This window comes from Botrytis byssoidea (assembly GCF_014898295.1).
Source record: "Botrytis byssoidea strain MUCL 94 chromosome Unknown BBYS_007, whole genome shotgun sequence".
Taxonomy (NCBI): Eukaryota; Fungi; Ascomycota; class Leotiomycetes; order Helotiales; family Sclerotiniaceae; genus Botrytis; species Botrytis byssoidea.
The window spans coordinates 568,106-594,504 of NW_024065848.1; the positions used below are offsets into that span (position 1 = coordinate 568,106).

The window sequence follows — 26,399 nt, forward strand, 5'->3', positions numbered from 1 at the left end:
ATTTTTAGCAAAGGCCCGTTCCGCTCCTCAAGGCCAATCACATGTTTCCATCTACGTCACTAGTTTTACCAACAAAAATCTAGCCCCGCGAACGCTATCAAGCACCTTCTTCTTTCCACCTCGACTTTTTTCAAAATGGCAATGAATTTTAGCCAAACTCAATGTATAATATCCAATTATGACATTTCCGGTCGCTCGTGTAGCATCGATAAGATGTCCATTTCACAATGTGCCACGAGCCAAACGACCTATAATGCTCTCCTTCAATACCTCCCGCCCCAGTAAACTTTCTACCCTAACGACAAATTCCCAATTATATATACATAATTCAGCCATTCATACTTCACAGAAACGTATTCCTCAACCACGTACATCGTTTATTCATGCAGCGGGAATCCATACGTCGAATGTTCGACAACATGAGAAAGAAAAGGATATGAGAAATGCGGATCCGAAGGTTAGCGATATTGGGAGGGCGATTGAGGATGATTTTGCTACGATTAGAGATTGTTATGGTATTTCCCCTCGCACCCCTCCTCGATGTAATATAAGTCAGGACACTAATGAGATTAGCTACACCTAAACATCCAATTGTTCTCGCACACGGTCTCTTCGGGTTCGACGAAGTTCGCATCGCAGGTAGTCTTCTCCCCGCAGTACAATATTGGCGCGGTATAACGAATGCTCTTCGTGCAAAAGGTATTGAAGTGATTATCGCCTCTGTTCCCGCTTCTGGTAGCATCGAAGAACGCGCTGCGGCATTGGGGGAAGATATTGCCGCGAAGGCGAATGGGAAGAGCGTGAATATTATTGCGCATAGTATGGGAGGTTTAGATGCACGGTTTATGATATCTCGGTTGCAGCCGCCGAATGTGGAAGTGCTGAGTTTGACGACGATCGCGACGCCTCATCGCGGCAGCGCGTTTGCGGATTATTGTTTCGATGAGAGTTGGTGGCATGGGATGATACCGGGGTTGATTAGGAAATTGAATGAGGTGGGGATTAGTACGGGGGCTTTTACGCAGTTGACGAGGAAATATATGAGCGAAGAGTTCAATCCGAATACGCCGGATGATAAGAGTGTGCGATATTTCAGCTATGGGGCGTCTTGCGATCCGAAGCTTTGGAGTGCGTTTCATAAGAGTCATGGGATAGTGGAGAAAGTTGAGGGGCCGAATGATGGATTGGTTAGTGTGGAGAGTAGTCGTTGGGGCACTTATAAGGGGACTTTGGTGGACGTGAGTCATTTGGATTTAATCAATTGGACCAATAGGTTGAGGTGGTTGATGTGGGAGTTGACGGGGAACGTGAGGAAGTTTAATGCCATTGCTTTTTATTTGGATATTGCGGATATGTTGGCGAAAGAGGGGCTTTAGATCGGGTTGCATGACTGAGATATGGGTTTGGAGTCTGGCTGGAACGTATCGACTGATTCGATTTCAGAGAGAAAAGTTTGGGATCGGGGACGCTTGATGATAGATACGTTGGGATAAAACAGATAGAAACAAAGCTCTTTGGGTAAAAAAATTAATACTTCTTTCCGCCTCTTCAAATCTTACATTTATCCGCATCTTCAGCTCTTGCTCCCATATTTGTGAAGATATTGATTCGCTAATCATTGTATCCCATGCATAAACCCCTATCTCAATCGCTCGAAACCAGTTCCCATCCACTGAACCTCCTATCTGCTACAAATCTTAACAAATATTAAGTCAACTTTCGACTTAGATATCACATAGATTGTACATCAGAATAAGAGATTACAACACTCAATAGCCATGATACACTCGTGTAGGCGCTTAGTGGACAACTTATCCTGACATCTCTATATGTATCTAGAAGCATAATAAGCAAAGTACTATATATCTACAAGTCTCGCATAGAAGATAAACAATGAATGTTCCAAGAAAACATATGATGTCCCACGCAGTACTTACCCATACCCTCGTAGTCAAAAAGAAGAACCAGGCGACACACGATATCTTCTTCCCCCTAATGATCCATTTTGCATCCACGTTCTATTACACTACTCTATATGGAATTCGAAGGATGAAACAGATGTTTGAAAAGAGGGTGTTTCCGAGCTCCGCAAATGGAGTAGCTAGCAAGCTGTTTGTAAGTTTCTAAGTTTTTAACCACAGTTGTGAATTTCCAAATTGCAAGACGACGTACATGTGTTACACAATCACAAATATGGAATACAAAAAACTTAAAAAGGTCAAGTCATGTTTAGAAAATATAACGATCGTATTGCTGAACTATTTACGTTCCTCCCTGCCTCTCTCCATTCATTTATCCATTCATCGAAAACTACTTATCCACAAGAATAAAAACATCTTCATTCCCCAAGCCACCCTAAATCTCGTAACCCTCTCTTCCATCATTTTCCAATCTCTACACGCCTTCTGAGATTCTTCTAGAACTCTCCGGCTAGCACGCTCGCTCGCAAGCCCGCTTACAAAGCCAAAGTAGCACCTGCAGAGCCTACAACAGCAGCAACGACATTTCCGCTACCCAACAAGGAATACGAGTATGGGAGGGAAGTGGTGGTCAATTTACCGACTGGGGCTGTGTTGGCGTATCCGCCGAGATCATTGTCGAATGCGTTTGCGTATCTATTGTTTTTGTGTGAGTAAAACTGACAAGGAGACAGGAATAAGGGAGAGGAGAGAGAGAAAGAAAAACATACCCAGTGTCATCACTGTAAAGCGCAGCGATTGGCTCACTGACATTCTTGAAAACGTTGCTTTGAACCAAGATTTGTGCACCGTCTCTGGTGTCAATACCGGTGTTGGCGTTCAAGAAGTAGCTGTTGAATACGTGGCCGGTTCCGAATCTGAAAGAAGGAGTGCGGGATCCGATGTTGGACCAGTAGTTGTTGTGTTGAGTAACGGTGAGATGTCCAGTATCTTCATCAGCGTTGTTGTCGGAATGGCCAATGAGAGAAGCCTTGAAGTGGTCGTGAATGTATGAGTTGGAGATGGTGACCCAGTCAGAGGCGTGGGTGACGTCGATGAGACCATCGTAGTAGTCTTTGCCGTGGATGAGATCGGAGGAGACATCGCTGGGAGGTAAGTTAGGTTTTATTTTTGTTCTAGATTTTTGGAAGCACGAACACATGATCAATCCAAACATTCTTCGCTGCTTGAATACCAATAGCATCACCATTGGCAGCCAGGACCTTTTGACTAATGATGTTTCGCACAATGACGTTTGTGGATTTGTTGATATAGAGACCAATTCCAATGAGAGCTAGAAATTCATTAGCGCTGTCTAGAATATGTTTTTGCAAAGACGGAACATACTAGCTCCTTTCTTTCCAACGATTGTCTTGTTGGATCCAACTCTAACTTTGACAGAACCAGAGATGGTACCGCTAACGACAATAACTCTTGCAACTTCATCGTTGGTTACTGCTGCTGTGAATTGAGCAAGTGTAGAAACAGTGGTGGTTGCGCCACCTGCTCCTCCTTTGGTTCTGAAAGAATTTTAGTAAGGTACAAAGGCGATATTGAGGAATTACCTACCCGCCGTTTTGGGTTGCAAAGCCGGTAGTGGCAACATCGGTGATAGAAGCTCTCTTAGCGATGTTTGCACGCTCAGCAATAGCATCACCTTCAGTTGGTGTTGGAGCAGCAGAGACAAATTGTGCAAGGACTGCGAGTCCTGTGGAGAGAATGGAGAGCTTCATGTTTAGATATTCAGAAAGTTCGTTGCGGAAAGATAGATTCGAAAGATTGATTGTAGAGCTACTAACTTCTTCCTTTGCCTTGAGTTAAGTGATTTGTGAAGAATGAGAATCTCGTGGAATCTGCTTCTCCTTTATATATTTTTGACTTCTCGTTCAACCCCCATATCGTCAAATGAGGTCTGAATCCATTTGATGTCAGTACAACCGCAGCCGTGCAAATCTTCACGGAAGACCTTCAGTACGGAAAACGTATCCAGTGACGCTCATCAAATTCGCTCACGATCGACGGCGCTTCTAGACACACTCGATTCCACGAATGAAGAATCTTCCTCATCACAATACAACAACAACACTTCTCTCTCTTGTTTCATCCAGCAAAGTCAAACACAACATCGAGCGAGCCAAGAAAGTGCGCATCAAGGTATCTTTGTACACGCCAAGCAACATAGATGAAGCTTATTTAACACTTAGGTTGGTGGGTCTGTACACTCGTAGATTTTCCGTCCATAGACGATTTAGCACGCTTAGAAATCTGGGGACCCCGCAATATTAGGGGTGCATGTGCGAAATTCAATAGGGCTCCTCTAGACAAATACGAACTGAACGGCTATTTGCATCACATGTTCTGTGAAGTAGTAGCTGCATCATCATGTATTGAAATGGCGACGTCAATGTTTGGCCATACGTGGAAAATTAGTTCCGTGCAGGAAAACTATAATAGTAGTAACAAAAGCTACACCGGCGGTGTATATTTGCTTCCGCGAGTTCGAAATAGATCATACTCTATACATTTTATCCTTCGTGAACGATGTGTTCTTTGAAAAAGTTCAGGTTGAAATTCGGTTGCACAATAACTTCAGTAAGGTTGTACAGCGTCTCATGACCCAGTTAGTTTATGGGGAAAAGCTTTTAGCATTATTACCCGCCTGTAAGGATCGACCATCTTGCAGCTCCATTAATTCGCCGAACTTAGAAATGGCGTGTGTGGAAGGGGAAATGCTCGAATTGATTCTTGGCGCAGGAATCGATAAGTTTAGACATACCGAGTTACCTGCCAATTCCATAATACGATCTTCAGTTACCGAATTGCGGTAAATAACCTGCACAAAATTCCATGTCATCTCGCCACGTTCAGGTAACCCCTGAGTCACGTTGCAGTGACGCCTTTATTAACCTCATTTGCTAAAGAAATTCGTGATCTTTTGACTTCCCCTTTTCTGACCAGAAGATTTCTTCGGGCTTCCACAATTGTTGCTAGTAGCGCTCCTAGTCTTCCTATTTGATGCCACAGGCGGAGAATCTTTTTCGGAACTTGCAGAAAAGCGTATTGATTTTTTGGGCGGCTCTTCAGTATCAACGTTGTCAAGCTCGCGTTTTATTCCATGTTTGTTCTCTAAGTTGGGCACTGGTAATGGCGCATTATCCTCACACCCATTTTGATCGACAGTTTCGCGACCATCTGTATCTGTACGCTCTTCCTTGATTGGTGTATCTTTTGTTTCTTCCTCTTTGATCTTCCGAGGTGCGTCTGCATCCGAAGGCTTAGATGATGCCTTAGATGATGCCTTTGCATCATTCTTCCCCCCTTTAGCAAAAAAATTGGCAATATTGGACTTATTTTCCGTGCTTGCTACTGGAACAATGAAATTAGGAGAATCATTGCCCACCTTTCCCACTTCCTTGACAACTGGGTAGATCTCTAATTCCCCTTCATACGGCTTTAGGAGAGATTGAAGTTCTTTTGTCCATGATGATCTTTTTGGATCAAGCCAAGTGCGGAGATCTTCTGAACCGTTGTCAAGGACTACTGGCATCCTTTCATGTAGGAAATCCAACTGCTTATTCGAACTCGTTGTGATGATGGTGTAAGTATAAAGTTTCTCATCCGAGCCTTCATATTGAACGACATCCCAAAGCCCTGCCATGCACAATAGCTGACCATCCTTCCTCTTGATATAATGAGGAACCTTTTCCTTTCCCTTCTTCAACCACTCGTAAAATCCCTCTGCAATAACAATGCACCTTTTCTTTTGCTTCATCATATTCCACATTCCTCGGTTCTCAATCAAAGAGTCGTCACGGCAATTAATAGTTTTCATCATCGATCCATAATCCGGGTTACGCTTCGTCCAGAATGGTATCAAGCCCCATTTCATACTCTGCAGTTTATACTGGACTGCCTCATTCGTGTGTTCCTCTTGCTCAGTCACATCCAGTTTGGAAGTTTCTAGCTCGGTGGCGGATCTCTTTTCAGTCTCATCGACACCTTCCTTATGATGTCTCGATCCCGCGCCCCAATCCGGTACATTAGCCCGATAAACGATGCCATGATACCCCGGCGCAAAATTATAGCTTTGCCTCGGTGCGCCATCACCTTCATCATCTGGCGCTTCCTCAACCGGCATATTCTCATTTTCGAGATATTGGCGCACCTCTGAAGGTCGCTTTGTAATATCAGCAAGGTCTTTACCAACCAGTTGATTTTTATGACTTACCAGGTGTAGAGCGTATCTTCCACACATATTGACTGATGTTACATTGTCGTGTTGAAGTTGGATTAAATGTCGCGTTTAAGATATGTAGGTATAATGGGATGTGACAGGCGGCCGCATTTACTTCAATGACGTCACTGTTTCTCAGACTCGTGGAGCTTTGATATAATTTACGAGTGTCTACTATTTTATGTACTTTCATCTCAACCTTTTCAAAACACCATTTTATAGATCATAAAAGACTTCCAACATAGAGATCAATATGAGCAGAAAATCATCCTCGTTCTTCACAGCGCTGATCAGTAACTTCTGATATCCCCATTCTCGAATTTCAAAAATAAAGTTCACCGGGAGTCCAATAGAAACTCTATCTTTCACCGAGACAAACTTCACCAGGATCACCGGGAGTTCATTCCGCATCTTCCCCACACTTACCCCGGTGCTCCCACGCCGGCAATTATGAATGAACTTCTTCATCTTCCTAGCAAGCTGTCGCCATCGTTCATCACAACTTGAGTCCCATTGCAATCTCACGTCTTAAAATCTCCGTAGTGTACACTTATGATGCATAGGTCATCGTGCCATACATATATATGTATCTAGCATAGCTAGTAATTATTGTGTTACTTGCAATCAGATAGATACTACACCAGTATAGCTGCCCTGTACTTGTAAGTGCCGTAACATTTGAAATGATACAATTCGTATCCTAGACGGAGTAGACGGAGTAGACGGACCGCCGGCTCTCAGCCACCTCAATTTCGATGAAACAATCTCAGAAAAGTATACTGTAAGAACATGAATGTAGGATACCCACCTACTTGTAATGGATTTATCCATATTGAGACTGTTGTATACCAAACAATTTGGACCAATGATTGAGAAGCCCCACTGCCTAGGTAGGTAAGCTAATCAATCCGGTACTCGTTCACCAGTAAACATCAAAATCAAGTGAGAGACTTCTGGAACAAATTCAAAATCGAGTCAGGGTAGCGATTCATAGGTACTTTCTCTATCGTCTATCTACACTCTACCTCATAGATACCATTATACCGATGATATTCTATGAGTCTCATAATTTCATAATGCTATGTCAATCCATGCGTACATAGGTAGGTACAATTCATGACCTCTAAACACCCACGCTCAAATTTCAGAACAAAAAAACAAAAAAACAAAATATCAAACGGAGATCTCTCAATCTCAAGCCTCTAAATCCACATCACTCTTCTTTCCACTTCCACTTCCCATGATCTTTACATTTTCCCGTCCACCTTTGCCCGACTCCTCAAATTCGCTTCCTTCCTCCGCATTGTACGCCATGCTAGGATCATCGATTTCTTCTCCGACTTCCATCCATACATCGCTTGTAGCGGGTACAGGGAAGAGTTTGCACAGAATCCAATACACGCTTGACGCGACAATGAATCCGCAGAAGAAGTTTAAATTATAGATATATGTTGCGCCAATTGGAACTTTCTTACCAATTGCTCCTACGAATCCGACAATGTTGATGAGGATACCGGCGATGTAAGCAGCGTAGCCTCTCCAGTGAATACCTGCCGTATAGTAATATGGAGAGGTTTTCTTGGCGGAATACAGGTTTCGAACTTGCAGGTAGCCCTTACGAACGAAGTAGTAATCTGAGATGATAACACCAGCAATGGAAGATAGGAAGACGGAGTAGGCGGAGAGATAAGTGGTGAAGTTGTTGGAGGTTGAGAGAAGATTCCATGGACACATGACGAGGCCGACAAGAGCGCAAACATAACCGCCGCGACGGATGTTGATGTAGCGGGGGAGGAGAGCTGTCATGTCTGTACCTGCAGATACGGAATTGGCTGCGATATTGGTACCGAGTTGGGCGAGCGCAAATGCAGTTGCGATAAAAAATACACCGGCGCGATTTCCAGATCCCCCTTCGGTTAAGAATGATTGGAGAAGTTCCAGGGGGTTCCAGATGGCTTTACCGAAGATGACGGTTGAAGATGAGGAGACAATAATGCCAACGAAAGATGTAACGGCAAAACCGACAGGGATAGTGATGAGTTGCGACCAGAAAGCATCCCTGGGCTTTCGTGCAAAACGTGCGAAATCGGGATCGTTGACAATGAGAGTTGCGAAGTTGGCGATGGAGGACATAATTCCAGTGACCATTCCCCAGCCCAACTTGCTTCCATGGCTTGCATTCCCTTGTTTGACGATCGGACCGAGACCCTTTGCGCGAACTATAGCCCAGATGAAGAATGAAAGGCCTGCAACTGGTACCACATATGCTTTAACTGTAAACAGATGACGGATTTTGTGGACTGGAAACCAGATTGCGGGAAGCGAGCAGAACCAAAAAAGGAAGAATGACACAAACATCACAGTGTTTGTTCCAGAATTAGGGATTCCATTGTGGATCTTGCCATCGGGCTGCCACGATGGCCAAATTGCAGCGATCATCAATTGAACGCACTCTCCTCCAATCCAAGCCTGCACTCCATACCAAATACAAGCCATGGCTGCACGATTGAACACGGGCCATAGAGCACCCCAAATACCGAAAGACGATCGAGCAATAACGGGAAAGGAAAGATGATAAGTGGCGCCAATTCTTGCCGTGGATACAATGAAGCAGGCTGCAATTGAATATCCAATCCATACACAAAGCCATGATTGCCACCACGATAATCCGCCGACAATCATGCTCGATGATATCATCCATGTGTTCTAATTGGTCGCAATGTTAAAATCTTACTTCTGGGCAAGAAATGTTCATTGGTGCTCACGATATTAAAAGAATCCGCGATCCAAAATCCTACGAAATTCCAGGTTCCCCATTGTCTACGTTCTGGTTCGACTAAAAAGATATCAGTGTCTGAGTACTCATCCAAAAATAAGAATTACTTACCAGGCTTCAAATCATGATTGTTTAACATGAGTTGAGCGTTGGTCAATCCAGGTTCGGCCTCTACGGCCAACTTATCGGCCCAGTAGCCAATCTTCGTATTTTTAACTTTCTCCATGATGAAATCAAGAAACCAGCCGCCCGATTCGTCCGAAGAGTGAAATACAATATCTCTGAAATGAATATCTGAAGAAGAGGAAGAAGAGAGGCGTCTGGGAGAGGAGGTTGATGTATTTGTAGAATGCAAGGAGGAAGAGGGGTTATGAAGTAACGTTGTACCGGTTGCACTTTCTTGGCTCTTCGACGAACCACTGGTAGAAATTAACGGCGTGCTTTCGTCGTCTGGTCTAGTACCGGCAGTGTTCTTGGTTTCTTCACCTCCAAATCTGAAGGCGGGCATTGCATCTATTATATAGATTATTGGATAGACAAGGGCCCTGGATGCCGTCTATGATCTTTCTCGCCTTATGATCTTCTAAACTCTTTTTGCCTTCTCTGTAGCTGCATAAAAAATTCTTTGAATCCCTACACAATGTGAAAAAGAAGTATAATCGCACAGGAGACTAGATCAAAACTGTCGCTCGATTTGTCGACTTGGGTTAAGTTTATTAGTTTCTTGTCCCAGTTTACCGGTTCGAAATCCCCCGATAGAGGGAAGGTACCTGGCCTAGTATTGTCATGTAAGTGAATCATCTACAATTGCTTCTTATCTTTGGAATCCTCTCCCGTGCAGGTACATTTCGCCAACCAAGACAATTAATCCAAAGGCAAGGGCCATTAGAAAAGCATATTCCAAACCATTTCCCTAGTACCAAAGATACGAGAGATACGCAACCCAGACCCCACGCTGCAAGATCCAGGATCATGATCTCATATGATGAACCATTTTTACAATTTGGTGCCCAGATCAATACGTTTTCATGATGTGAATGAGTGATTGATGGCTGGATTCCCTGTTGATTTGTCTGAATCCTCTCAAATCATAAGCTCCGCATGATTTAGAATGATTTTTATTACCTAGGTAGTCGTTTGATCATGGATAGACTAGAACTTGGTGTATCATATTAGCTGTTGATCATCTCTAGCGAGACCTATCAACAGGCACATCGTTATCTGACAACGTCGGGTGGATTCACCGAGACTGTGATAGTGTCGATAAAGATAGAAGATAGATAAGTAATACAGATAAGGCTGCTATTTTACTCGATGTGATCGAGCAATGAATTGTAAAATTGCGGGGAAGGAACATGGAGATTATGAGAGTACGGAGTAAAAGAGAAAATCATATGCATGCAGGTAGGGCGTTGGAAAAGATTTCGGTGTCCCCGAGCCTTAATAAGGTAAAGTGATTGAATATTTTCTGCAAGAATGCGACATATAAAGATATTACATCTCCGGGGAAGAAGTTGTCCAGTCTTGTTTACAGTATAATAGTTTAGGATGTCGCCGTCGCCGTGAAAAGTTTTCACAGCATTAGATCAGGGGCTGAAAAACGTGATCTACTTTCAATAAATGTGATCACATGAGTTGACTCCGATCTCGGTATCCATAAATTATCGAGACAGAAATTATAGTAACTCTCAGATGCAATCGATTGATTTCCATACCCCCGAGAGAGGAGAAAAGTGAGCTCGATGGCCCTCTCGAAAGCAGAAATGATCTATTTCAACGAGGGCAATTACACCTCCAATAATTAGATGTTGTTAATGTGCATTTTATTCTATTGACCTTAATGGTTTCCTATTCTTGTTTTATACAAACTGTTCATCCCCAGAGTCAGTTCATGAAAAGCTGAGAAGCCATGGCGATGATTCCAGCGGCAGCGAGTTTAGCAACACTCTGGAGTCGAATCGGGAAGAGAGTTATCATGCTGTCCCTGATCGGATGATAACAGCAATCCAGGTACAAAACTCTATGTAGTTTTAAAGTTAACCACGGTGGAATTGATAGGTTAAACTCCTGACAAATTCAATCAAATGGTCGATACTCAATATCCTCAGCAGGAACAACATTAATCTGTACGCTATTGAATGGAGTTGGTCCGGAACTTGACTACAAGAGTCAAGACTTCGTAGATAGAATAGATGACCAGCATACGAGCACGATCACCCGATGGGCCTGAATTTCGAGCCAATGCGGCACACTCTACCTTAGGCTCAACAGTCAGCGGCCTCCTTGCTTGTAGTCCGTCAAAAGAATGGCCGGGAATGACAATCGTGTAGCGTTCATTTAACGGGCTTGGGTGGCATTGCTTACGATTTTGCTTAAATTTTTGTCCGGCATCACATCACACTTGGTTGCAGTAATCTTCTTGCTAAAGATGCTGGGACTTCGACTCTTGTGTAAGTCTTGCAGATTCTGTAGCAAGCTGATCGGCCGAATAGAGATCATCGAATAGGTCCCCAATTCCCTTCTAGCAGCACCTCGCCAACATCCAATATCATGTGCAGTTTCAATCGTGTCAATGATTTATACACCTGCAGAGGTAGTAAGTTGAGGAATGCAATGTTAAAAGGCGGTTTGGGAAAGCAATGAAAGTTTCGAGTTTTGAGAGAAATTTCTAAATTCGGTATATTGAGAGATGAGAAGTTTAGATGGAAGAATTTGTGGGTAGAGTAAAGATTAGAGTTGGGATTGAACTCTTGAATCATTGCGACTTTAGGGAGTTTAAAGAATGATCACTATTAACATGATGCGCAGGGTCCATAGGTTTTGAATTGCAAAAGAGATCAACGATGTGAAATTGGGGAGGAATCAATGGAGCTATTCTATTACTTTATGAACCGCTGATATATTGAGTAAGACTGAAATGACGTTCTCTAATAGAAATATTTTGCAATGGACTTGTGCTCTCGGATTAACTCTCCTTGCGAGCCACTCTCACTTAAGAGCCTTGCCAATCCCAAGAGCGAGATTGATGAAAGCACCATTCTAGCACAAAGCGTATGTGACAATTCTGAGCGTGGCAGGATGTCTCCATTATACACACAATGTCTTTCTTCTAAGAGCCCTTAGAAGTAAGGAAAGCGCCTTACATTCTATATCGCGGAGTTTGCTTCATCAGCTCCATTGAGCCAGTGCCCTTAAGAAACCTTTTATCCATAAGGATAATAATGTAAACACATTCGTAAGTTGCTATTTTGTTTTTGGGAAGTACGAATAGCTTGACCTCTCAGATTCTCCCACAATCTCTCCTGCTTGAAATCGGAAGATCTAGTGCTTGATTTTTGATTCGAAAGATATTTTAATGACCGAGTTCACTGCTGAAGGTTATCGGTTCTACTTCGTCATCGAACATACACCAGAGGGGAAAGCAATGCATCACTCTTTAGAGGAGAAGTTATAACTCTTTAAGTGTACTTTGGATCACAATGTGGAGCGTTTCAGTGATAAAGGCCACGGAGATTACTTGTATGAAATGGGATCACAAAACATAAAATAAGCTAAGAAGTAGTTGAAAGTAAAGCGGTTTAATATTCATTGAATAAAACTGTCAGAAAGATTTATCGCCGACGCTCCTGAATCAAGAGAGAAGGTCCATCTTACTGATCGTCTTTCAAACCCACCATTGCCAACGAATCTTTCCAAAGTCGAGCCTCAGCTTCAGGATCGTAAGCATGCCCTGCAAACCCTGCACCTGTAATCTCGCGATTGTCATTCCCACGGGTTGTCTTTGCGCACTCAGCAAGATATTCTCCGCCCTTACTTTCCCATTCTTTTCCAATGGCGGCCCGCACTGTTGTTGCAGCGCCTTGCTCTAGCGTTTTCATTATTTTGTATGCACCCTTGTCCTTTTTCAAATTTTCTACCATTGCAGGGTCCATATACTGCATGAGCCCCGTTGAGGCAATTACTCCAGGATGAAGACTTGTGGCGTGAAGCCCTTTGGTTCCGTAGCGCCGTTCGATTTCATTGGCCATGTAGATGTTGGCGGTTTTGGCTTGCCCATATGCAACCCATTCATTGTAATCAGTCTTCTCGAAATTGTAGTTGCCTGATTCGTTGATCGATGCTACGTGATGGGCAGACGAAGCGACAACAACGACTCGAGATGAGAGTTCAGGGCTGGCGCTGGCAAGGAGAGCTGACTTGAGAAGCTCGAATAGGAGGAAATGAGATAGATGATCGACTCCAAATTGCTTTTCAAAGCCATCTTCTGTAAGCTCTAGCTTAGGCAGAGCCATAATACCGGCGTTGTTAATAAGGATGTTGACTTGGTTGTTCGACTTCTGAAGAATCTCTTTTGCGGCGGCACGTACGCTGCTGAATGAATTGTTGTCCATCTTGACCAGTTCAGCGCGTCCTGGTGCGAGGATTCCCTCCATAGCGGTCTTCGCTTTGTTCAAATCTCGTGCGGTCAATAACAGCTTTGCGCCAGTCAAAGACAGAGCCCGTGCTGTCTCGATACCTATCCCAGAAGAAGTGCCTGTGATAACAATAACTTTCCCAGTTAGCTTGCCCTCCGCACCTTCGTCCTTGACAATTTGAATGGCTGTTGGACGAGCATCCCCAGGTCCATTGGGGTTCAGGTGGACGTCTGCGTATCGAGCCATTGTGATTGAGAGAGTGTGTATATTTGGATCTGGTATTTGAAATTTGGTAGTGATGGAGGAAATGTGAACTCCAATTTGAGGGGCATAGGAGAACTATTTATACTTCTTTTCGTTACTTGAATCCTCAATGCTGGATATTCGGCCGGGGAAACTTGTCTACTGGACGGCTGTAGAAATACCTAATTTACCTTTGGTATTATAAATCAACAGGAAACGGACTTTTCTTACAAATGAGTAATCATAGCTGGACTTTCTCCCTTCTCCGTCTTCAGCTATACTAGTACTACTAGTTGCTTCGCGACCCATTTCATGCATAATCCAACATCTCGGCGTGGTGGAGAAACAAAAAATACTGATGAATCTCGTCTATTACGAGACAAAAGAACTATTGTATCCTGGAACAGGGCTATGTTCTTGATCATGCTCTCTTGTTACAATAGCACAAATATGGCTCGGTATAAGGATGTGTCCCGATATAAGAATGTGTCTCGATATAAGGATGTGTTTCGACATAAGGATATGATGATTAGTCATCCGCCATTCTAGGTAGGTATATCAGACTAGGTATGGAAGTGCACGCGGAACGTTTTGGTCAAATTACTTTTTTCCCATCTTTTCAATCATATATCAACCTATTCATCATACAATTGAAATTTTTTCAATAGAAATATGATTTTTATATATTTCTCCAAACGCACCGAATGGAAATATGTTTTTTCCCTTGAGCTAAGAAAGGGAAGAGGGTCATGTGATTGTTACGCTCCCCCTATCAAGAAATATCGACATATTATAAATATACAACATAGATTTGTTTCTCAGAGAATATCTCAAACTCTTGAATTTGTAGCATCGGAACTACTACACAGCTCTTTGTCTGGAAATTTGTCCCTTTTAAAGTGGGTGGATGTAGTATGATATGGCACTTGTAATTCAATCAATATCCTCTACCCTTATACCTTCCTCACTAGCTCTTATATGACAACTAGCAAGAGATTAGACCAGGTATAGTTCCTTCCGATCATTATTCTAAACGACTTCAAAAGTCGAGTTTCCAATACTGGCATTCCACGTTATCAGCCTCTCATTTCTAGATGCACGCCATTTATTGCTTACTCGGATCAAATCATCACATCCTTCTAGTGCCCAGCGCCATTTCTTCACAAAGCCGGGTGTAACTTCCCAACTTTCTACATTCCATGGATCACCCCAATTGATCATACATTTACGTCCAGCTGTGTAATCATCCTGATCTTCGGAATCATCGATACCAGAATTGTTTTCGTCAATTGATGGCAGTGGTACTAAAACATCACGCATTTGTAATGTACAAACATGAGCATCTGGTGTTGGTGTAACATAATCTGGAAAGATATCACCAAAGAGGTCCCGACACATTTCTTCAGGCACGAAATTCACACCTTTCTCAATGAGGTTATTCCGAAATTTTGGAAAAGGGAACATATTCATAACGCCCGTGTGGGCACAGTTCATCTGCAATTCGGTTGGATAAAGCGAATCAGGCATAAGTATGCCGTCAAGAGGATGGACAACTGTTAGGCCACCACAAATTTTAGTAGCAAACTGTTTGATAGGTGCTGTCAGAGGTGATGCCTTGAGAATGAGTGATGATGCAAATATCAGGTCTTTGTTAGACATTAAAGCCCGATAGGAATTATGTTGAACAAGGTGGATAAAATGATCAGATGATATTGTAGGTGTCGCTGATATATTTATCTCGGTAGCGAGGCTGGTGTTATTTGCTAAAGTGGTGATTGTTGATGCCTCTCTTTGGGGCGAAAATGAGATCAGAGATTGGTTGGGTATACCCGCAGAGCTTCCATATGGCAGCGAAGAGGAACTTCCGTCCGATGGATGGTCTGATGTCAGAATTGTATGATCCTGTTTGAGGGAATGTTGGAGCCTCGTCTCGTACCTCCATCTGAATTTGACAACCCAGCCATGAGAAAATTTTGGCGTCACCGAACCCTGTGACTCTTCTGACTGATCCCATAGCTCCTTGGCTTTTTGTCCGATGGCTTTGTGTGTAACTTTACCGGACAGAGCCTCCACTTCTTGAAGCCAATCTGTGAGTAAAATCTCTAGCCAAGGCCATTGGCAATTTCGTGTTCGAAATTCAGAGTCTGACGCATTAGAGACGTCTGGATAAGCGAAGCTGTTGCTGAGGCTTCGACTAACAATAGACTGACTAATATTATAGCCGAAGCGAGACTGAAACCACGCTCTCAATTCAGACTGGGTAGGCTTTGGAGTAGTTGTCTGGTAATATCGACGAAGTGCGACGCGGTGTGAGTGGGAGATTGGGGCCCGAGAATCAGCCATGATATTGTTAAGCTCGTCTCTGCCAGATATACGTGCTATTCAGGAGTATGAAGTGCGATTGTGGCTCAAACCGCGGAGAGATGGATGATTGTTGTAGGAATTTTGAAGGAACGTTCATTCCACAAAGTGAAAAATGAGTATGAGAATAGTATCAAAATCCGAACCGTGATACCAATGAAGTGATACAGATTGTGAAGATGGAGAAAATAAAATGGAGTGGCATGAGCGAAGCTAGATTTTAATCTAGACTTGACATAAAATACTTAATAAATACTAGGTACCCGTATAACTATACCAAACAATTAAAGTTTCGGGCCAAGGAAGCGAAGAGAAACATTACTAATCGTTATTGGTTTAGGTAATGTCTCTCAATTTGCTGATGTGGACGTGTGGGCTTTTCTGCGACGCCAAGAAGATGGGTTATATATAAGTTTAACGCAAGGTAGAACAAATCATGACGGGTTTTTAAAGCAGAATACCTCAAACCAAAGTAATACCCGCTCCCGTTGCATTTAATTTTCTAGGACTATCAGTTCCCTGAAGGCGAAGGAGCATCGTACTCCCTCCTTATAGTGACCGACAACGCCTTTTCCCTGGATTACTGCTGCCCCAGAGAAAGAACAAAACACGAGTGGACAAGTATCGTATAGAAAATATTGGGTTTTTACGCAAGATTCAGCACCTAATCCCCATAGCGTTTTCGACAGTAGAGTTTCAAAAGGCTATTCTATCAACTGGCCACCATTACAAGGCAGCTTTAAGGTTTGTGGACGAGACTCCTAAGATTTTGTCCCAAGTTTCAATTGGAGAAGACTCAACTATCCAGTGCGTTGTGCAGCTTCATGCCATAACAGAGACTGTCACTCGCCTCAAGGAATACCGGAAGCGTAACCGCAACCCCACAATTCAATCAACCTATCTCTCGACCTGCACTAGCTGCATATCACCCCCTTTCTGACCTGAATTGGTCCTAAATTCCCCACCCCCCGTCATTCCCCTGGAAACTCGGGATTCAATGATTTGCAAAATACGAGCAAGGAAGGATATGTCCTCTATGAGCGACGTTTCATTCTGGAGAAAGGATTATCTTTGATCTTTCATTGTTTTGCTCCTCACATCCAGTGAATAAGTTTTTCCAAATTCACAATGACCAAAAGTGTCTTTACTGCTACCGCTACAGGCGAACAAGGTTGCCCATTATCTATACTGTTACTTCAGCTTGATTACAAAGTACAAATCCTCGTCCGCGATTCCTCTTCCAGCGCGGCCCAAGCTCTACGAGTTCTAGGAGCGGAGGTTCATACTGGCAATTTAGAGTCCTTTGAAGCAGTTGCTAATGCCATTGCCGGCGCCGGCACTGTCTATCTTGCCCTTCCGCCAAATTTGAAAATGGAATTTTGTATGCGAAGAATGTGCTGAAAGCTGCCCAGCAGAAAAAGGTGACCCAGGCCATTTACTCTAAAGTCGCGAGAACGGGAGATCATGAGACTTTCCCTGATTGGAGCAAGGAAGATCCATCAGCACAGTATTGGTTCCAGAAAGACGACATTGAGAAAACAGTTCGCACTTTGGGTTTCAGTTACTGGAAAATTCTACGGCCTGCATTCTTTATGCAGAACTTTTGCTACCCAAATTGTGATCACATGTTCCCAGGACTTTCAGAAACAAATACGCTTCGAATTGCGTTCCTCCAGAGCACACGTCTAGACCTCATCAGCGCTGGTGATGTTGCTCGCTTTGCTACCAAAGCTATCCAATCGCCCAATAGATTTTCTAAAAAGACTCTCACGCTAGCTGCCGATAAATTGTCAGCCGCTGAAATAGCTGATCAATTGGGCACGGTGAGTGGTAAAGAGATCATCGTTGAATACCTACCCAATCAAGTGGCGAGAACCCTTCGGAAGCAAGGCAATGGTGTTGTGGGGGCACAGATATGGCAGCGTGATGTTGGTTATTATGCGGATATTGATGCTTTGAGTGAGTATGGGGTATCTTTAACGCCTGTAACAGAAGCTCAAAGTAAGTTATCCTTGAATTGGTAAGATGGCTCTTCACCATTCCATGTGTAGAATTGTTGAGTGGAATATGGCTAGCCACTTTTAGATATACGAAGCTGTGGTCAATTAACATTTGGTTTTAAGTGTCTATGCTGCGCTGTAGATTGAAGCTTGGCATATTTTTACCCAACAGGAATGAGCTGACACCTATATTCGAATATGGGTTCTACGTTTTGGAACGAGACCGAAATTTTGATGATTGCTTACTACTATGGTCTCTTCTGAGGAAAGCTCATCACGAGGTCGCGGAATCACCTTAATATCCCACATTCAATGATTATTGATGAGATTCTTTGGATCTGATCATGAGAAGATTACCATCTATTCTAGTACCCCCATCTTGCTTCTCGGTATATTTCTCGTGCGTACCCATTATGCATCCTACTGCTAGCGATTTGTGGTTATAGAAAAGACGTCCACCTTCATAATGCACAGATAGAATTATACCCAATTTCAATCTAGATTGGTTACTTTTCAAATGAATGGGGCTATGCATCACGGTGTCAAAGGATATGACGTCCGGATATCCTTATATCGAGATGTGGTGTCATTGCGTTTTCCAGATTTCTAAGCAGACTTTTCCGTAGTGGAGAACACTGCCAGTCAACGCCAATGCAAACAACGATGGTTACCTGCCGCTTAGCGGTGCAACTTGATTGGAAGATATCGTCATTCACAGTTCTTGCAAAATCCTGACATGTGTACAATTCAGTTTCTTGCTTGTGTGTAGCTATGTTTTCTACCCTCTAGGCTGTATAATCTCACAGAACTTACAAAATCAACAATGTCAGACAGAATAGCGCTCTCTGGTGGCAACTTTACAGCTACGCGGCACTCTACGACTTATGACTACATTTCCCCAATCAAGCTAGAACTTGCTTGGAAAAAATGTTCTAATTACAGGGGCAGCGTGGGAGGACGGGGTTGGATATGCCACAGCTAGAGCGTTTGTGCGTGCGGGTGCTTCAGCAGTAGCATTAGCTGATCTCCACGGGATATCAGACGATCTTGTCACGAAGCTTAAACTGACTGCAACGCAAGCCGGACATTCGGAGCCTACGGTGCTGAGCTGTACCGTTGACATCTCGAAAGAAGAAAGCGTTCAAGCAATGTACAAAATCGTATCAGAACGGTTTGATGGACGTCTGGATATCCTCATCAACAATGCAGCTCATATGAAACCATACAAGCCTTTACTCGATTCAGATCCAGATGTTCACTGGCGAACTTGGGAGGTCAATATTCACGGAATCCTAAACATTGCTCGTGCTTTCCTTCCTATGCAGCTTTTGGCTCGTGTAAACAACAACGGTTTATGCACAATGATCAATGTATCCTCTTCAGGTGCATTAAGCGCTCGTCCTGGAAGTGCAAGTTATCGGAGCTCAAAGCTTGCAATCTTGAGGTTAACCGAGTCTTTACAATTGGAATACGGCGATCAAGGATTTCCGACTTATTGTGTTAATCCGGGTGCTATCAAGACGAAGGTTACTGAGACCGCTCCTAAGGAGGTGCGGAATCGATTTCCTGACCGTCCAGAGATAGCTGGGGATACAATTGCATGGTTGGCTGCTGAGCGCAAGGAATGGCTTGGTGGACGATACGTGAGCTTTCCATGGGATATGGAAGAACTTATGAAGAAGAAAGACGAGATTATCGAGAAAGATCTGCTTAAAATGAGGATGGCATTCTGAGTTGAGATCTTCTATGGCTGCGTTGAATCATGGCTGACTACACCAGATTTAGCCACATCCATGTAACTTCTTCGATGATTTTACATGATGAATCTTCGCGATCATTATATTGTTGGCTTAATAGGATTATTTACTAAACAATGTTCTTTGCCGACTAGGTGTCTAATTGGGTAGTAAACTGTAGAACAAACCCAATTCCCATTCTATTTTATCTTCACCGCTTCCTGGCAGAACGATTGGAACACGTGCTTAATCGGGCCGTGTCGGCTTGTGGAACCAGACTCGACTCAGCCTAGTATACTTTCCATCCCGTCCCGTCGTTAGGACGATTTTATATTGACCACTCACTTGATTCTTACCATCCAAGACGGCTCACAAACCACTCGACAGTCAAGATACATTCATTGCCCAGATGTAATTTGACTACATTGGTTAACTATACCATTCTTGTTCCCTCACCACCACATCTCAACTTCCCATTTCCGGGATTCCCCAGATCAAGCTCACCTATTTTTACATGACAGTCGCTGCACTACAACCTCAAATCACCACAGCATGTCACCAACATGGCACAAGCATACAACATCTCGTATAGATCTTGATCGTGACTTGCTCATTTAGGAAGTGAAACGGGTCGGCTCGTATGCGATATGCAACAAACGTAACCTCAGATGTCCCTTCAAAAACTTCGTGCCGTCGTTGCATTGTTTTATGCCGGAAATGATCACGTGGGTGGTTTTGAGGCTTGCGAATGGTTTGTGTGCATTTGGGTATTGCCAAGATGGGCCTGTGGTTTGTATTTGTAGACAAAATCTGGGTATCAAGAATGCTACAATTGGCGATTCCGGTATATGATTAGCGGGCGACATGGGCTTAGAGTTCGTCTCGTCGAAAGTTCAGATCCTGGGTTATATTGATACCTCACGGTGGAGATAATCGATATCAAAAGTTAAGCCATCGCTATATCATGTCAGTGACATTGAAATCCGGAAATTGCGAGAATCCCAGAGCGATGTGTTTACTTAGTACCCAAAATGGCATATGTTCGCGGTCTTTTTTCATTTGCTTGTTGTTTCTTTCTTTTCCGATAAATACACGGCACGTGAGTTTCGCTTGACCGCACTTGGTATGTTTGTGGGGTATCAACTGAGTTCTGCATCATTTCAAACCCGGTGTCTTTAAATCACCTTCACACAGGCTGGTTTACTCATGAGTTCAAGCGGATACCAGTCTGGTAGTTGATTTTCAAAAAGGCTCTGATGTGTAGCCTTTGGACGTTGTTTCCAGGTCAGGTACTGATGTTCTGACTTTGTTGCGCTATCGAACATCTGTATAATATCGCCACGCTTACATTATCTCAAATAATGACATGTTCATGGATGACGGAGAAGAGAAAGTTGTCTGAAGTTAGACACACGCCAATCAAGGAATATTAGATCGAAGGAATGTATTTTATATAAGAAAGCACGAGGATATATAACCAAACCAGAAGAACTGAAGAGTACCCCCAAATTCCTCGATCGGCAACTGGAAGTCTTGATAAAACAATGCGAAAACAGCGGACTTATTTGGTCTAAGGATTGTAACAGTTTACGATCTATTTATGACCATATTCCGCAATTGGTGAATCTTCATTCATATACCCAGTTGCTTCCATCACTTGCTTGTCAAATGAAGCTTGGCGGTGCAGCGGTCTAGCAGTTGTTCGCCTTTCTGTGTTTCCTAGAGATTTACATCGGGTTACGGCCTTGGTCTAGCAGCCATTACGTTCCTGTGCTAAGTGGATGACACATTTCCATTTCTTTTGGCTTTTTAGGTCTCTGAAAGAAGAAGAATCTTTTGTCGGTTTTTTGCAAGTGTCGCGTTTCAAGCGGATGAATTTGAGTATCTCGGAAACTAGATCTACTGGATACAACGCTATCATCCAGATTATTCTTGCCGAAACTTTGATTTATAGTTGAGCTCAGCTATCACTTCAAATATAAACAATATTTAGTTTCCTTCTACAATTGCCGGTGGTTCATTTTCAAATTCACTATTTTATTCCTCTCCCATAACACCAGTCGTGAAACTCGATAAAGCCTTTCAATGCGCTTAAAATTCTCATTTCATTTCACTGTTGCAAAAAACAGTCCGTATTGAAGAGTAAAGACGAAGTCGTTCTATTCTTCCTATGTACAGCCAATTGAATATATACAGACTCATTCCACTATATACAGTCTCTTCACCAAAGTGTACCACCCCCGATCAATCACTCTTCATTGTCACTAATTTCGAGAAAGACAAGCCGCGACGAGCGGTTGGTCAGTCATGGAAGATCCACTTCCAATAGGTGTTTCTACCAATTCTGTCACATGAATATTAGTATGTTATTGAACAAAAGATGATGGGCATATAGAAAATTGCTGCACTTACCGTAAGTTGAATCGAAGCTTCCAGCAGACCATCCAATGTATCCCAAATAGACATCCGAGTTCGCACTGTACAATCACACCATTAATAACATATACCAGAGCCTTCCATCCTCAACTCCAAGATGAAATAAAATTGGAAACATACTTCAAATAAGCAACTTGTTGACACAAGTAGGTCTGACAACTTGCTGTATTTCCACCGCCTGTCTCGCTCAATATAGCTTGTCTTCCATTGGCCCGTAACCAAGTTGCTAGTGGTGCAAATGCAGCATCGATATTGTTGGTTACGCACTCGGTATGGGTTCCAGAATTATCGGAATCGAGATATTTGTGTACGTCAAAGATCAGATTGGTGAAAGTGCCATCAGGGTTGGTAACTTTGGAGAGGGCAGCGGCGCTACCGTCGGTGATGAAAGCTCCTGCGGATGCGTACTAGATAGCGGAAGTTAGTCGTTTGATTTAGATTCATGAAGAAGTTTATGGTGGTTTGGAAGCAAAGCGCTCAAAAAGAACGTGAATTGGTTGTAAAATCATGTATGGTGTCACTCTACTTACATCACTACCAGGAAGTAGAAGCATGTTAGATGCGCCCGCTTGACGAATAGCAGTAACAACCTTTTGAAGCGTTGCTGCCCAGGTGGTTACACTGTTCAAATCTATATTCTCATTAGTTTGTATTCAAGTATTCATTTCTCCTCTCCTCTTTTCTCTCTCCTCCACTTCACGATCCACCCTCTTAAGAAAAGAAAAATACATACCATGTGGTTCGTTCATCAAGCCAAAAACGATCTTCGTATTTGACTTATACTTCGCCGCCAATTGAGTCCACAGACTCGCGAACTGTGCATCCGTCGGTCCTCCCTGTCCAATGATTCCTCCATTCCACCTCGCATAGTTATGGATATCAATTATGCAGGTAGCACCCGTTGCCAAGCATCCTTGGACCAGCTGATCATAGCTCGCAAGATTCGAGCTGTCGAGTGTTCCTCCGAGGTTGTTGTTCACAAGATATTGCCAGCCAACGGGGAGACGGAAAATATTATGCCCAGTTTTGGAGACGAAGTGAGCCATTTGACCTAGGCCATCGGGGCCATTGTTGAGGCTTTTGAGAGCCTGTTGGGGAGAGGAGTTAGTGGGCAATTAGAGTTAGAAAAGGAGAAGGAGTACGCACTGGCAAGATTTTGTTGGTTAGACATGTGCCATCTGTTGTGCAGCCGAAGTCGAATCCGGCGATGTTGGTACCGACTTGAATGCGTCAGTACGAGTCCTTCAATCGTAATATTCTCATAAAATGGTACTAATAGCATGAACTTACTATACTTTGTCTTTCCCGTTGAACTTGGTGTTGCGGCTGTACTAGTTTTCGTACCAGCACTGGTTGTTGCACTCGTAACTGTTGTTAAAGTTGCTGCATTGCCATTTGTTGGCATTTTGTCTTTATATGCTGCCGTAACTTCCTTTCCCTCTCCCTCTCTCTCGGAAGTAGACTCACCAGTTCCAGGCAAACATTGCGAATAATACGCATTCGTGTATGTACACACATAACCCGACACACAAGACGTAGAGCCAGTCCAGCCAGTACCACCACACTGTACATACGCGGCGCCTTGTGCAGCGGCGGTAGACACGATTGGAACGATTGTGTATAGGGGAGTTGAGAGCTTCATCTTGAAGGTATGAAGAGAGGTGGCTAATAGTATGATGTATGAAAAGAGCGAACGAGAAAGTTTATATTATGGACATGCCAAGATATTCATGCGAAATATATACTCCAAATTCGAACTCATCATCAAGACCTAGCACGCTATCCCCGATGCATACCTAAGCTTTCTCATTAACCCTCTAATTACCGATTGGAATACTCTCCATACATCCCATTCTCATCGATTCCTGTCACAGTGACACTTCACCGCAGATCTCTGCCCACGGACCGAAACCCCCGTGTTCTAGATTCAATTTCATTTCCCCTCCCCCTAGAAGAAAATATCAGAATGCATACCCGCTCTATACATTAATCTCCTAGGTTTACTCTGGTACCAATATTCACTATTACACGATATATGGGGTATGCGTCATCTATATCAATCTTGTGATTCTAAACTGCCATATTGTACTGGAGCTTAGCTTAGTTTAAGTACGTGAAATGCTGACTTGTCGGAAAAAAGAGGACGGGGTTCCGAGACGGGATTGCGGGAAGAGTTTCATGTGTATGGGGTTGGGTTGGGCCGAGGGCCGGCAATGTGAATGAGATGAGATGAGAAAGTGGACCCGCTTCATTTATCGCTTAGCTTTGTTTCTTTGTTTTGTGGGCGGAGTACGAGATAGATTTATATGAGATTTGCATTTGCGTTTCTCTTAGATTACTGGGATGGAAAAGGAAAAGAATGAAATACCAATCTAGAGTCAAATCATCATCGATCTTGCAATTGTCCCTTTCTGAAAATGCTTCCAATCACTCACCACAATACTCCCAATACCGACAAACCCTCCGTCCTTCCCTCCCTTTCTCAATTCCACACAAAAATTCTCCTAATTTTTAAATTCAACACCCACTCCGTACATACATACCGCGGTGCATAGTACATACACGCCAAGCCCCACCCCCACCCCAACTCTATTCCTATCAATCACAAACCACATCACATCAGCATAAGCCGGACCCGCACCGCAGTACCCATCCTCGGGTAAATTCAGGGGTAAATAACCTTAACCACTTCCCATTCAGCCATGCTATCTGTCACCAGGAAATGCCACATACCCCAGATTTCGGCTATTATGTTTAAACTTTGTGGTGCGTTCTTTATTTCTACAGCAAGCATATGGTGGAACATGCATTGCAACTCATCTATCTATCTATTTATCCTTTTTCCCCCAGAATCCCAGGAGTACAATTAACCTTAATCAATGAGATATTAATATATTTTTTGAGGGGCCCGGCAATTCTTTTTCATACCTAATACTCACCTACCTAGGTAGAATTAATCAAAAAGAAAAAAAAGAGTTCCCTTGTATCACAAGACTCCCTCCCTTCCTCCCCAACCTTCATTTAAACATTTGAATCCACTCTGCATATTTTCCATTTTTCATTTTTTGTCTTTGAATTAGAAATTCAAAATTGCCACAGCCTGTGAAATGTATCTGCTAAGTACTTACCCACGCCTCCATATAGTTCAACAAACCTACAATTTCTAATTACAAAATCCCCAAATCATGAATGAATTATACAGTCTCAACAAATTGACACAAAGTATATACTATCCCATACTATCCTATAACTACCCCTTGAAAGTCGAAACTCAAAACTCTCCAAAATCTATTCCCTCAGGAGAATTCCCCCCATCAATCATATTCTAAATTTCTAATTCTCAGCAATAATATTCCCTTCTCTAATTTTTGCCCTCAGACCCCCTCACCCCTCATTTCAAAGTATTGCGATTTCGAAAGATATACAACAATACCGTCCGTGATAAAAAGTATCTATCCTTCACATCTACTTCTCCCAAGCCGAGAAATCCCAACTCGTCAATTCGTCGGCCGCGGGATGCGGGATGCGCGGTGCAAAGTGTTGATACCCATATAAAAAAGATGAAGTACCGATTTATTCATCTGACTGCGAGATCTTTATTTATTTTATCTTTGCGCTTTGGTGCGTTATAAAAGGGGGGGAGTTTGATGTCCATGTGCCCTGGTATGGGTAGTGTTGGTGTTAGTATTATTGCGATGGCAATAGAATGCTCTAGATACCTACCAACGTCCATATCACTTCTCGATCATAAATGTGACATGTCTATTTGAATAATCCAACAAAAACACATCATCAGGAAAATTTATTCTCGAGAACAACAATCTAGAAGTAATGTGTTCAGAAAGCACCATTCTCTACATAATCTCACTGAAACACCGAAAAGTAAGAGTTGTGGCCTTAGCTTATCGCACACTACCTTATTTCGTAACAAAATCCCTATAAAAAAGCTGTTTTTCTATATAAATTAATTTCTTTAATTATTTCATTAAATATTGAATTATTAATTTGAAAATTTGATATATAAAAGATATTAGTATTTTAAATTTAAAAAAATAAATAAAATATTTTTAATAATTTTTTTAGAAAAGTTGTTGACTTTTAAGATTGAAATTTTTCAAAAATTATTGTATATAATACTTTTATTATACAAAAAAATCGATTTTTTGGAAATTTTTGAAATTTTTGATTTCAAAGATCTACAACTTTTTCAAAAAAAAATTATTAAAAATATTCTATTCAT

The 26,399-nt window shown here is 42.7% G+C and overlaps 9 protein-coding genes across 9 annotated transcripts; 3 read left to right on the plus strand and 6 right to left on the minus strand.

Moving 5' to 3' along the window:
• Nucleotides 1-178: 178 nt before the first annotated feature.
• EAE97_004206 (uncharacterized protein) lies at nucleotides 179-1,376 on the plus strand (the record flags this gene model as incomplete). Its single annotated transcript, XM_038874718.1, has 2 exons — nucleotides 179-515; nucleotides 574-1,376. The coding sequence occupies 2 exons, from the start codon at nucleotides 179-181 to the stop codon at nucleotides 1,374-1,376; spliced, it is 1,140 nt and encodes a 379-aa protein (XP_038734162.1).
• A 1,079-nt stretch (nucleotides 1,377-2,455) lies between these two features.
• EAE97_004207 (uncharacterized protein) lies at nucleotides 2,456-3,691 on the minus strand (the record flags this gene model as incomplete). Its single annotated transcript, XM_038874719.1, has 5 exons — nucleotides 2,456-2,615; nucleotides 2,690-3,064; nucleotides 3,117-3,252; nucleotides 3,306-3,478; nucleotides 3,528-3,691. The coding sequence occupies 5 exons, from the start codon at nucleotides 3,689-3,691 to the stop codon at nucleotides 2,456-2,458; spliced, it is 1,008 nt and encodes a 335-aa protein (XP_038734163.1).
• A 1,175-nt stretch (nucleotides 3,692-4,866) lies between these two features.
• EAE97_004208 (uncharacterized protein) lies at nucleotides 4,867-6,213 on the minus strand (the record flags this gene model as incomplete). The annotated part of the gene is made up of 2 exons (XM_038874720.1): nucleotides 4,867-6,135; nucleotides 6,187-6,213. The coding sequence occupies 2 exons, from the start codon at nucleotides 6,211-6,213 to the stop codon at nucleotides 4,867-4,869; spliced, it is 1,296 nt and encodes a 431-aa protein (XP_038734164.1).
• Nucleotides 6,214-7,162: 949 nt separating this feature from the next.
• EAE97_004209 (uncharacterized protein) lies at nucleotides 7,163-10,226 on the minus strand. The gene is made up of 3 exons (XM_038874721.1): nucleotides 9,080-10,226; nucleotides 8,958-9,028; nucleotides 7,163-8,898 (listed from the first exon to the last, which is right to left on the minus strand). Exons 1-3 carry the CDS (start codon nucleotides 9,474-9,476, stop codon nucleotides 7,387-7,389), a joined length of 1,980 nt encoding a protein of 659 aa, XP_038734165.1. The 5' UTR covers nucleotides 9,477-10,226; the 3' UTR covers nucleotides 7,163-7,386.
• A 2,392-nt stretch (nucleotides 10,227-12,618) lies between these two features.
• On the minus strand, nucleotides 12,619-13,629 carry EAE97_004210 (uncharacterized protein; the record flags this gene model as incomplete). Its single annotated transcript, XM_038874722.1, has 1 exon — nucleotides 12,619-13,629. One exon carries the CDS (start codon nucleotides 13,627-13,629, stop codon nucleotides 12,619-12,621), a length of 1,011 nt encoding a protein of 336 aa, XP_038734166.1.
• A 1,026-nt stretch (nucleotides 13,630-14,655) lies between these two features.
• EAE97_004211 (uncharacterized protein) lies at nucleotides 14,656-15,969 on the minus strand (the record flags this gene model as incomplete). Its single annotated transcript, XM_038874723.1, has 1 exon — nucleotides 14,656-15,969. The coding sequence occupies one exon, from the start codon at nucleotides 15,967-15,969 to the stop codon at nucleotides 14,656-14,658; it is 1,314 nt and encodes a 437-aa protein (XP_038734167.1).
• A 1,146-nt stretch (nucleotides 15,970-17,115) lies between these two features.
• Nucleotides 17,116-18,038, plus strand: EAE97_004212 (uncharacterized protein; the record flags this gene model as incomplete). The annotated part of the gene is made up of 3 exons (XM_038874724.1): nucleotides 17,116-17,328; nucleotides 17,379-17,988; nucleotides 18,013-18,038. The coding sequence occupies 3 exons, from the start codon at nucleotides 17,116-17,118 to the stop codon at nucleotides 18,036-18,038; spliced, it is 849 nt and encodes a 282-aa protein (XP_038734168.1).
• A 772-nt stretch (nucleotides 18,039-18,810) lies between these two features.
• On the plus strand, nucleotides 18,811-19,720 carry EAE97_004213 (uncharacterized protein; the record flags this gene model as incomplete). The annotated part of the gene is made up of 2 exons (XM_038874725.1): nucleotides 18,811-18,835; nucleotides 18,930-19,720. 2 exons carry the CDS (start codon nucleotides 18,811-18,813, stop codon nucleotides 19,718-19,720), a joined length of 816 nt encoding a protein of 271 aa, XP_038734169.1.
• A 2,267-nt stretch (nucleotides 19,721-21,987) lies between these two features.
• On the minus strand, nucleotides 21,988-23,801 carry EAE97_004214 (uncharacterized protein; the record flags this gene model as incomplete). Its single annotated transcript, XM_038874726.1, has 7 exons — nucleotides 21,988-22,067; nucleotides 22,136-22,200; nucleotides 22,280-22,566; nucleotides 22,690-22,790; nucleotides 22,893-23,247; nucleotides 23,306-23,379; nucleotides 23,450-23,801. 7 exons carry the CDS (start codon nucleotides 23,799-23,801, stop codon nucleotides 21,988-21,990), a joined length of 1,314 nt encoding a protein of 437 aa, XP_038734170.1.
• Between the last annotated feature and the right edge of the window lie 2,598 nt (nucleotides 23,802-26,399).

Excerpts from the sequence above, each read along its gene's own strand:
- EAE97_004209 (XM_038874721.1), bottom strand. The coding sequence starts at position 9,476 with ATGCCCGCCTTCAGATTTGGAGGTGAAGAAACCAAGAACACTGCCGGT. Across the intron at positions 9,029-9,079 it reads CAATCATGATTTGAAGCCTG|TCGAACCAGAACGTAGACAA; the intron begins GTAAGTAATTCT and ends ATATCTTTTTAG. Across the intron at positions 8,899-8,957 it reads TCGCGGATTCTTTTAATATC|AACACATGGATGATATCATC; the intron begins GTGAGCACCAAT and ends GCGACCAATTAG.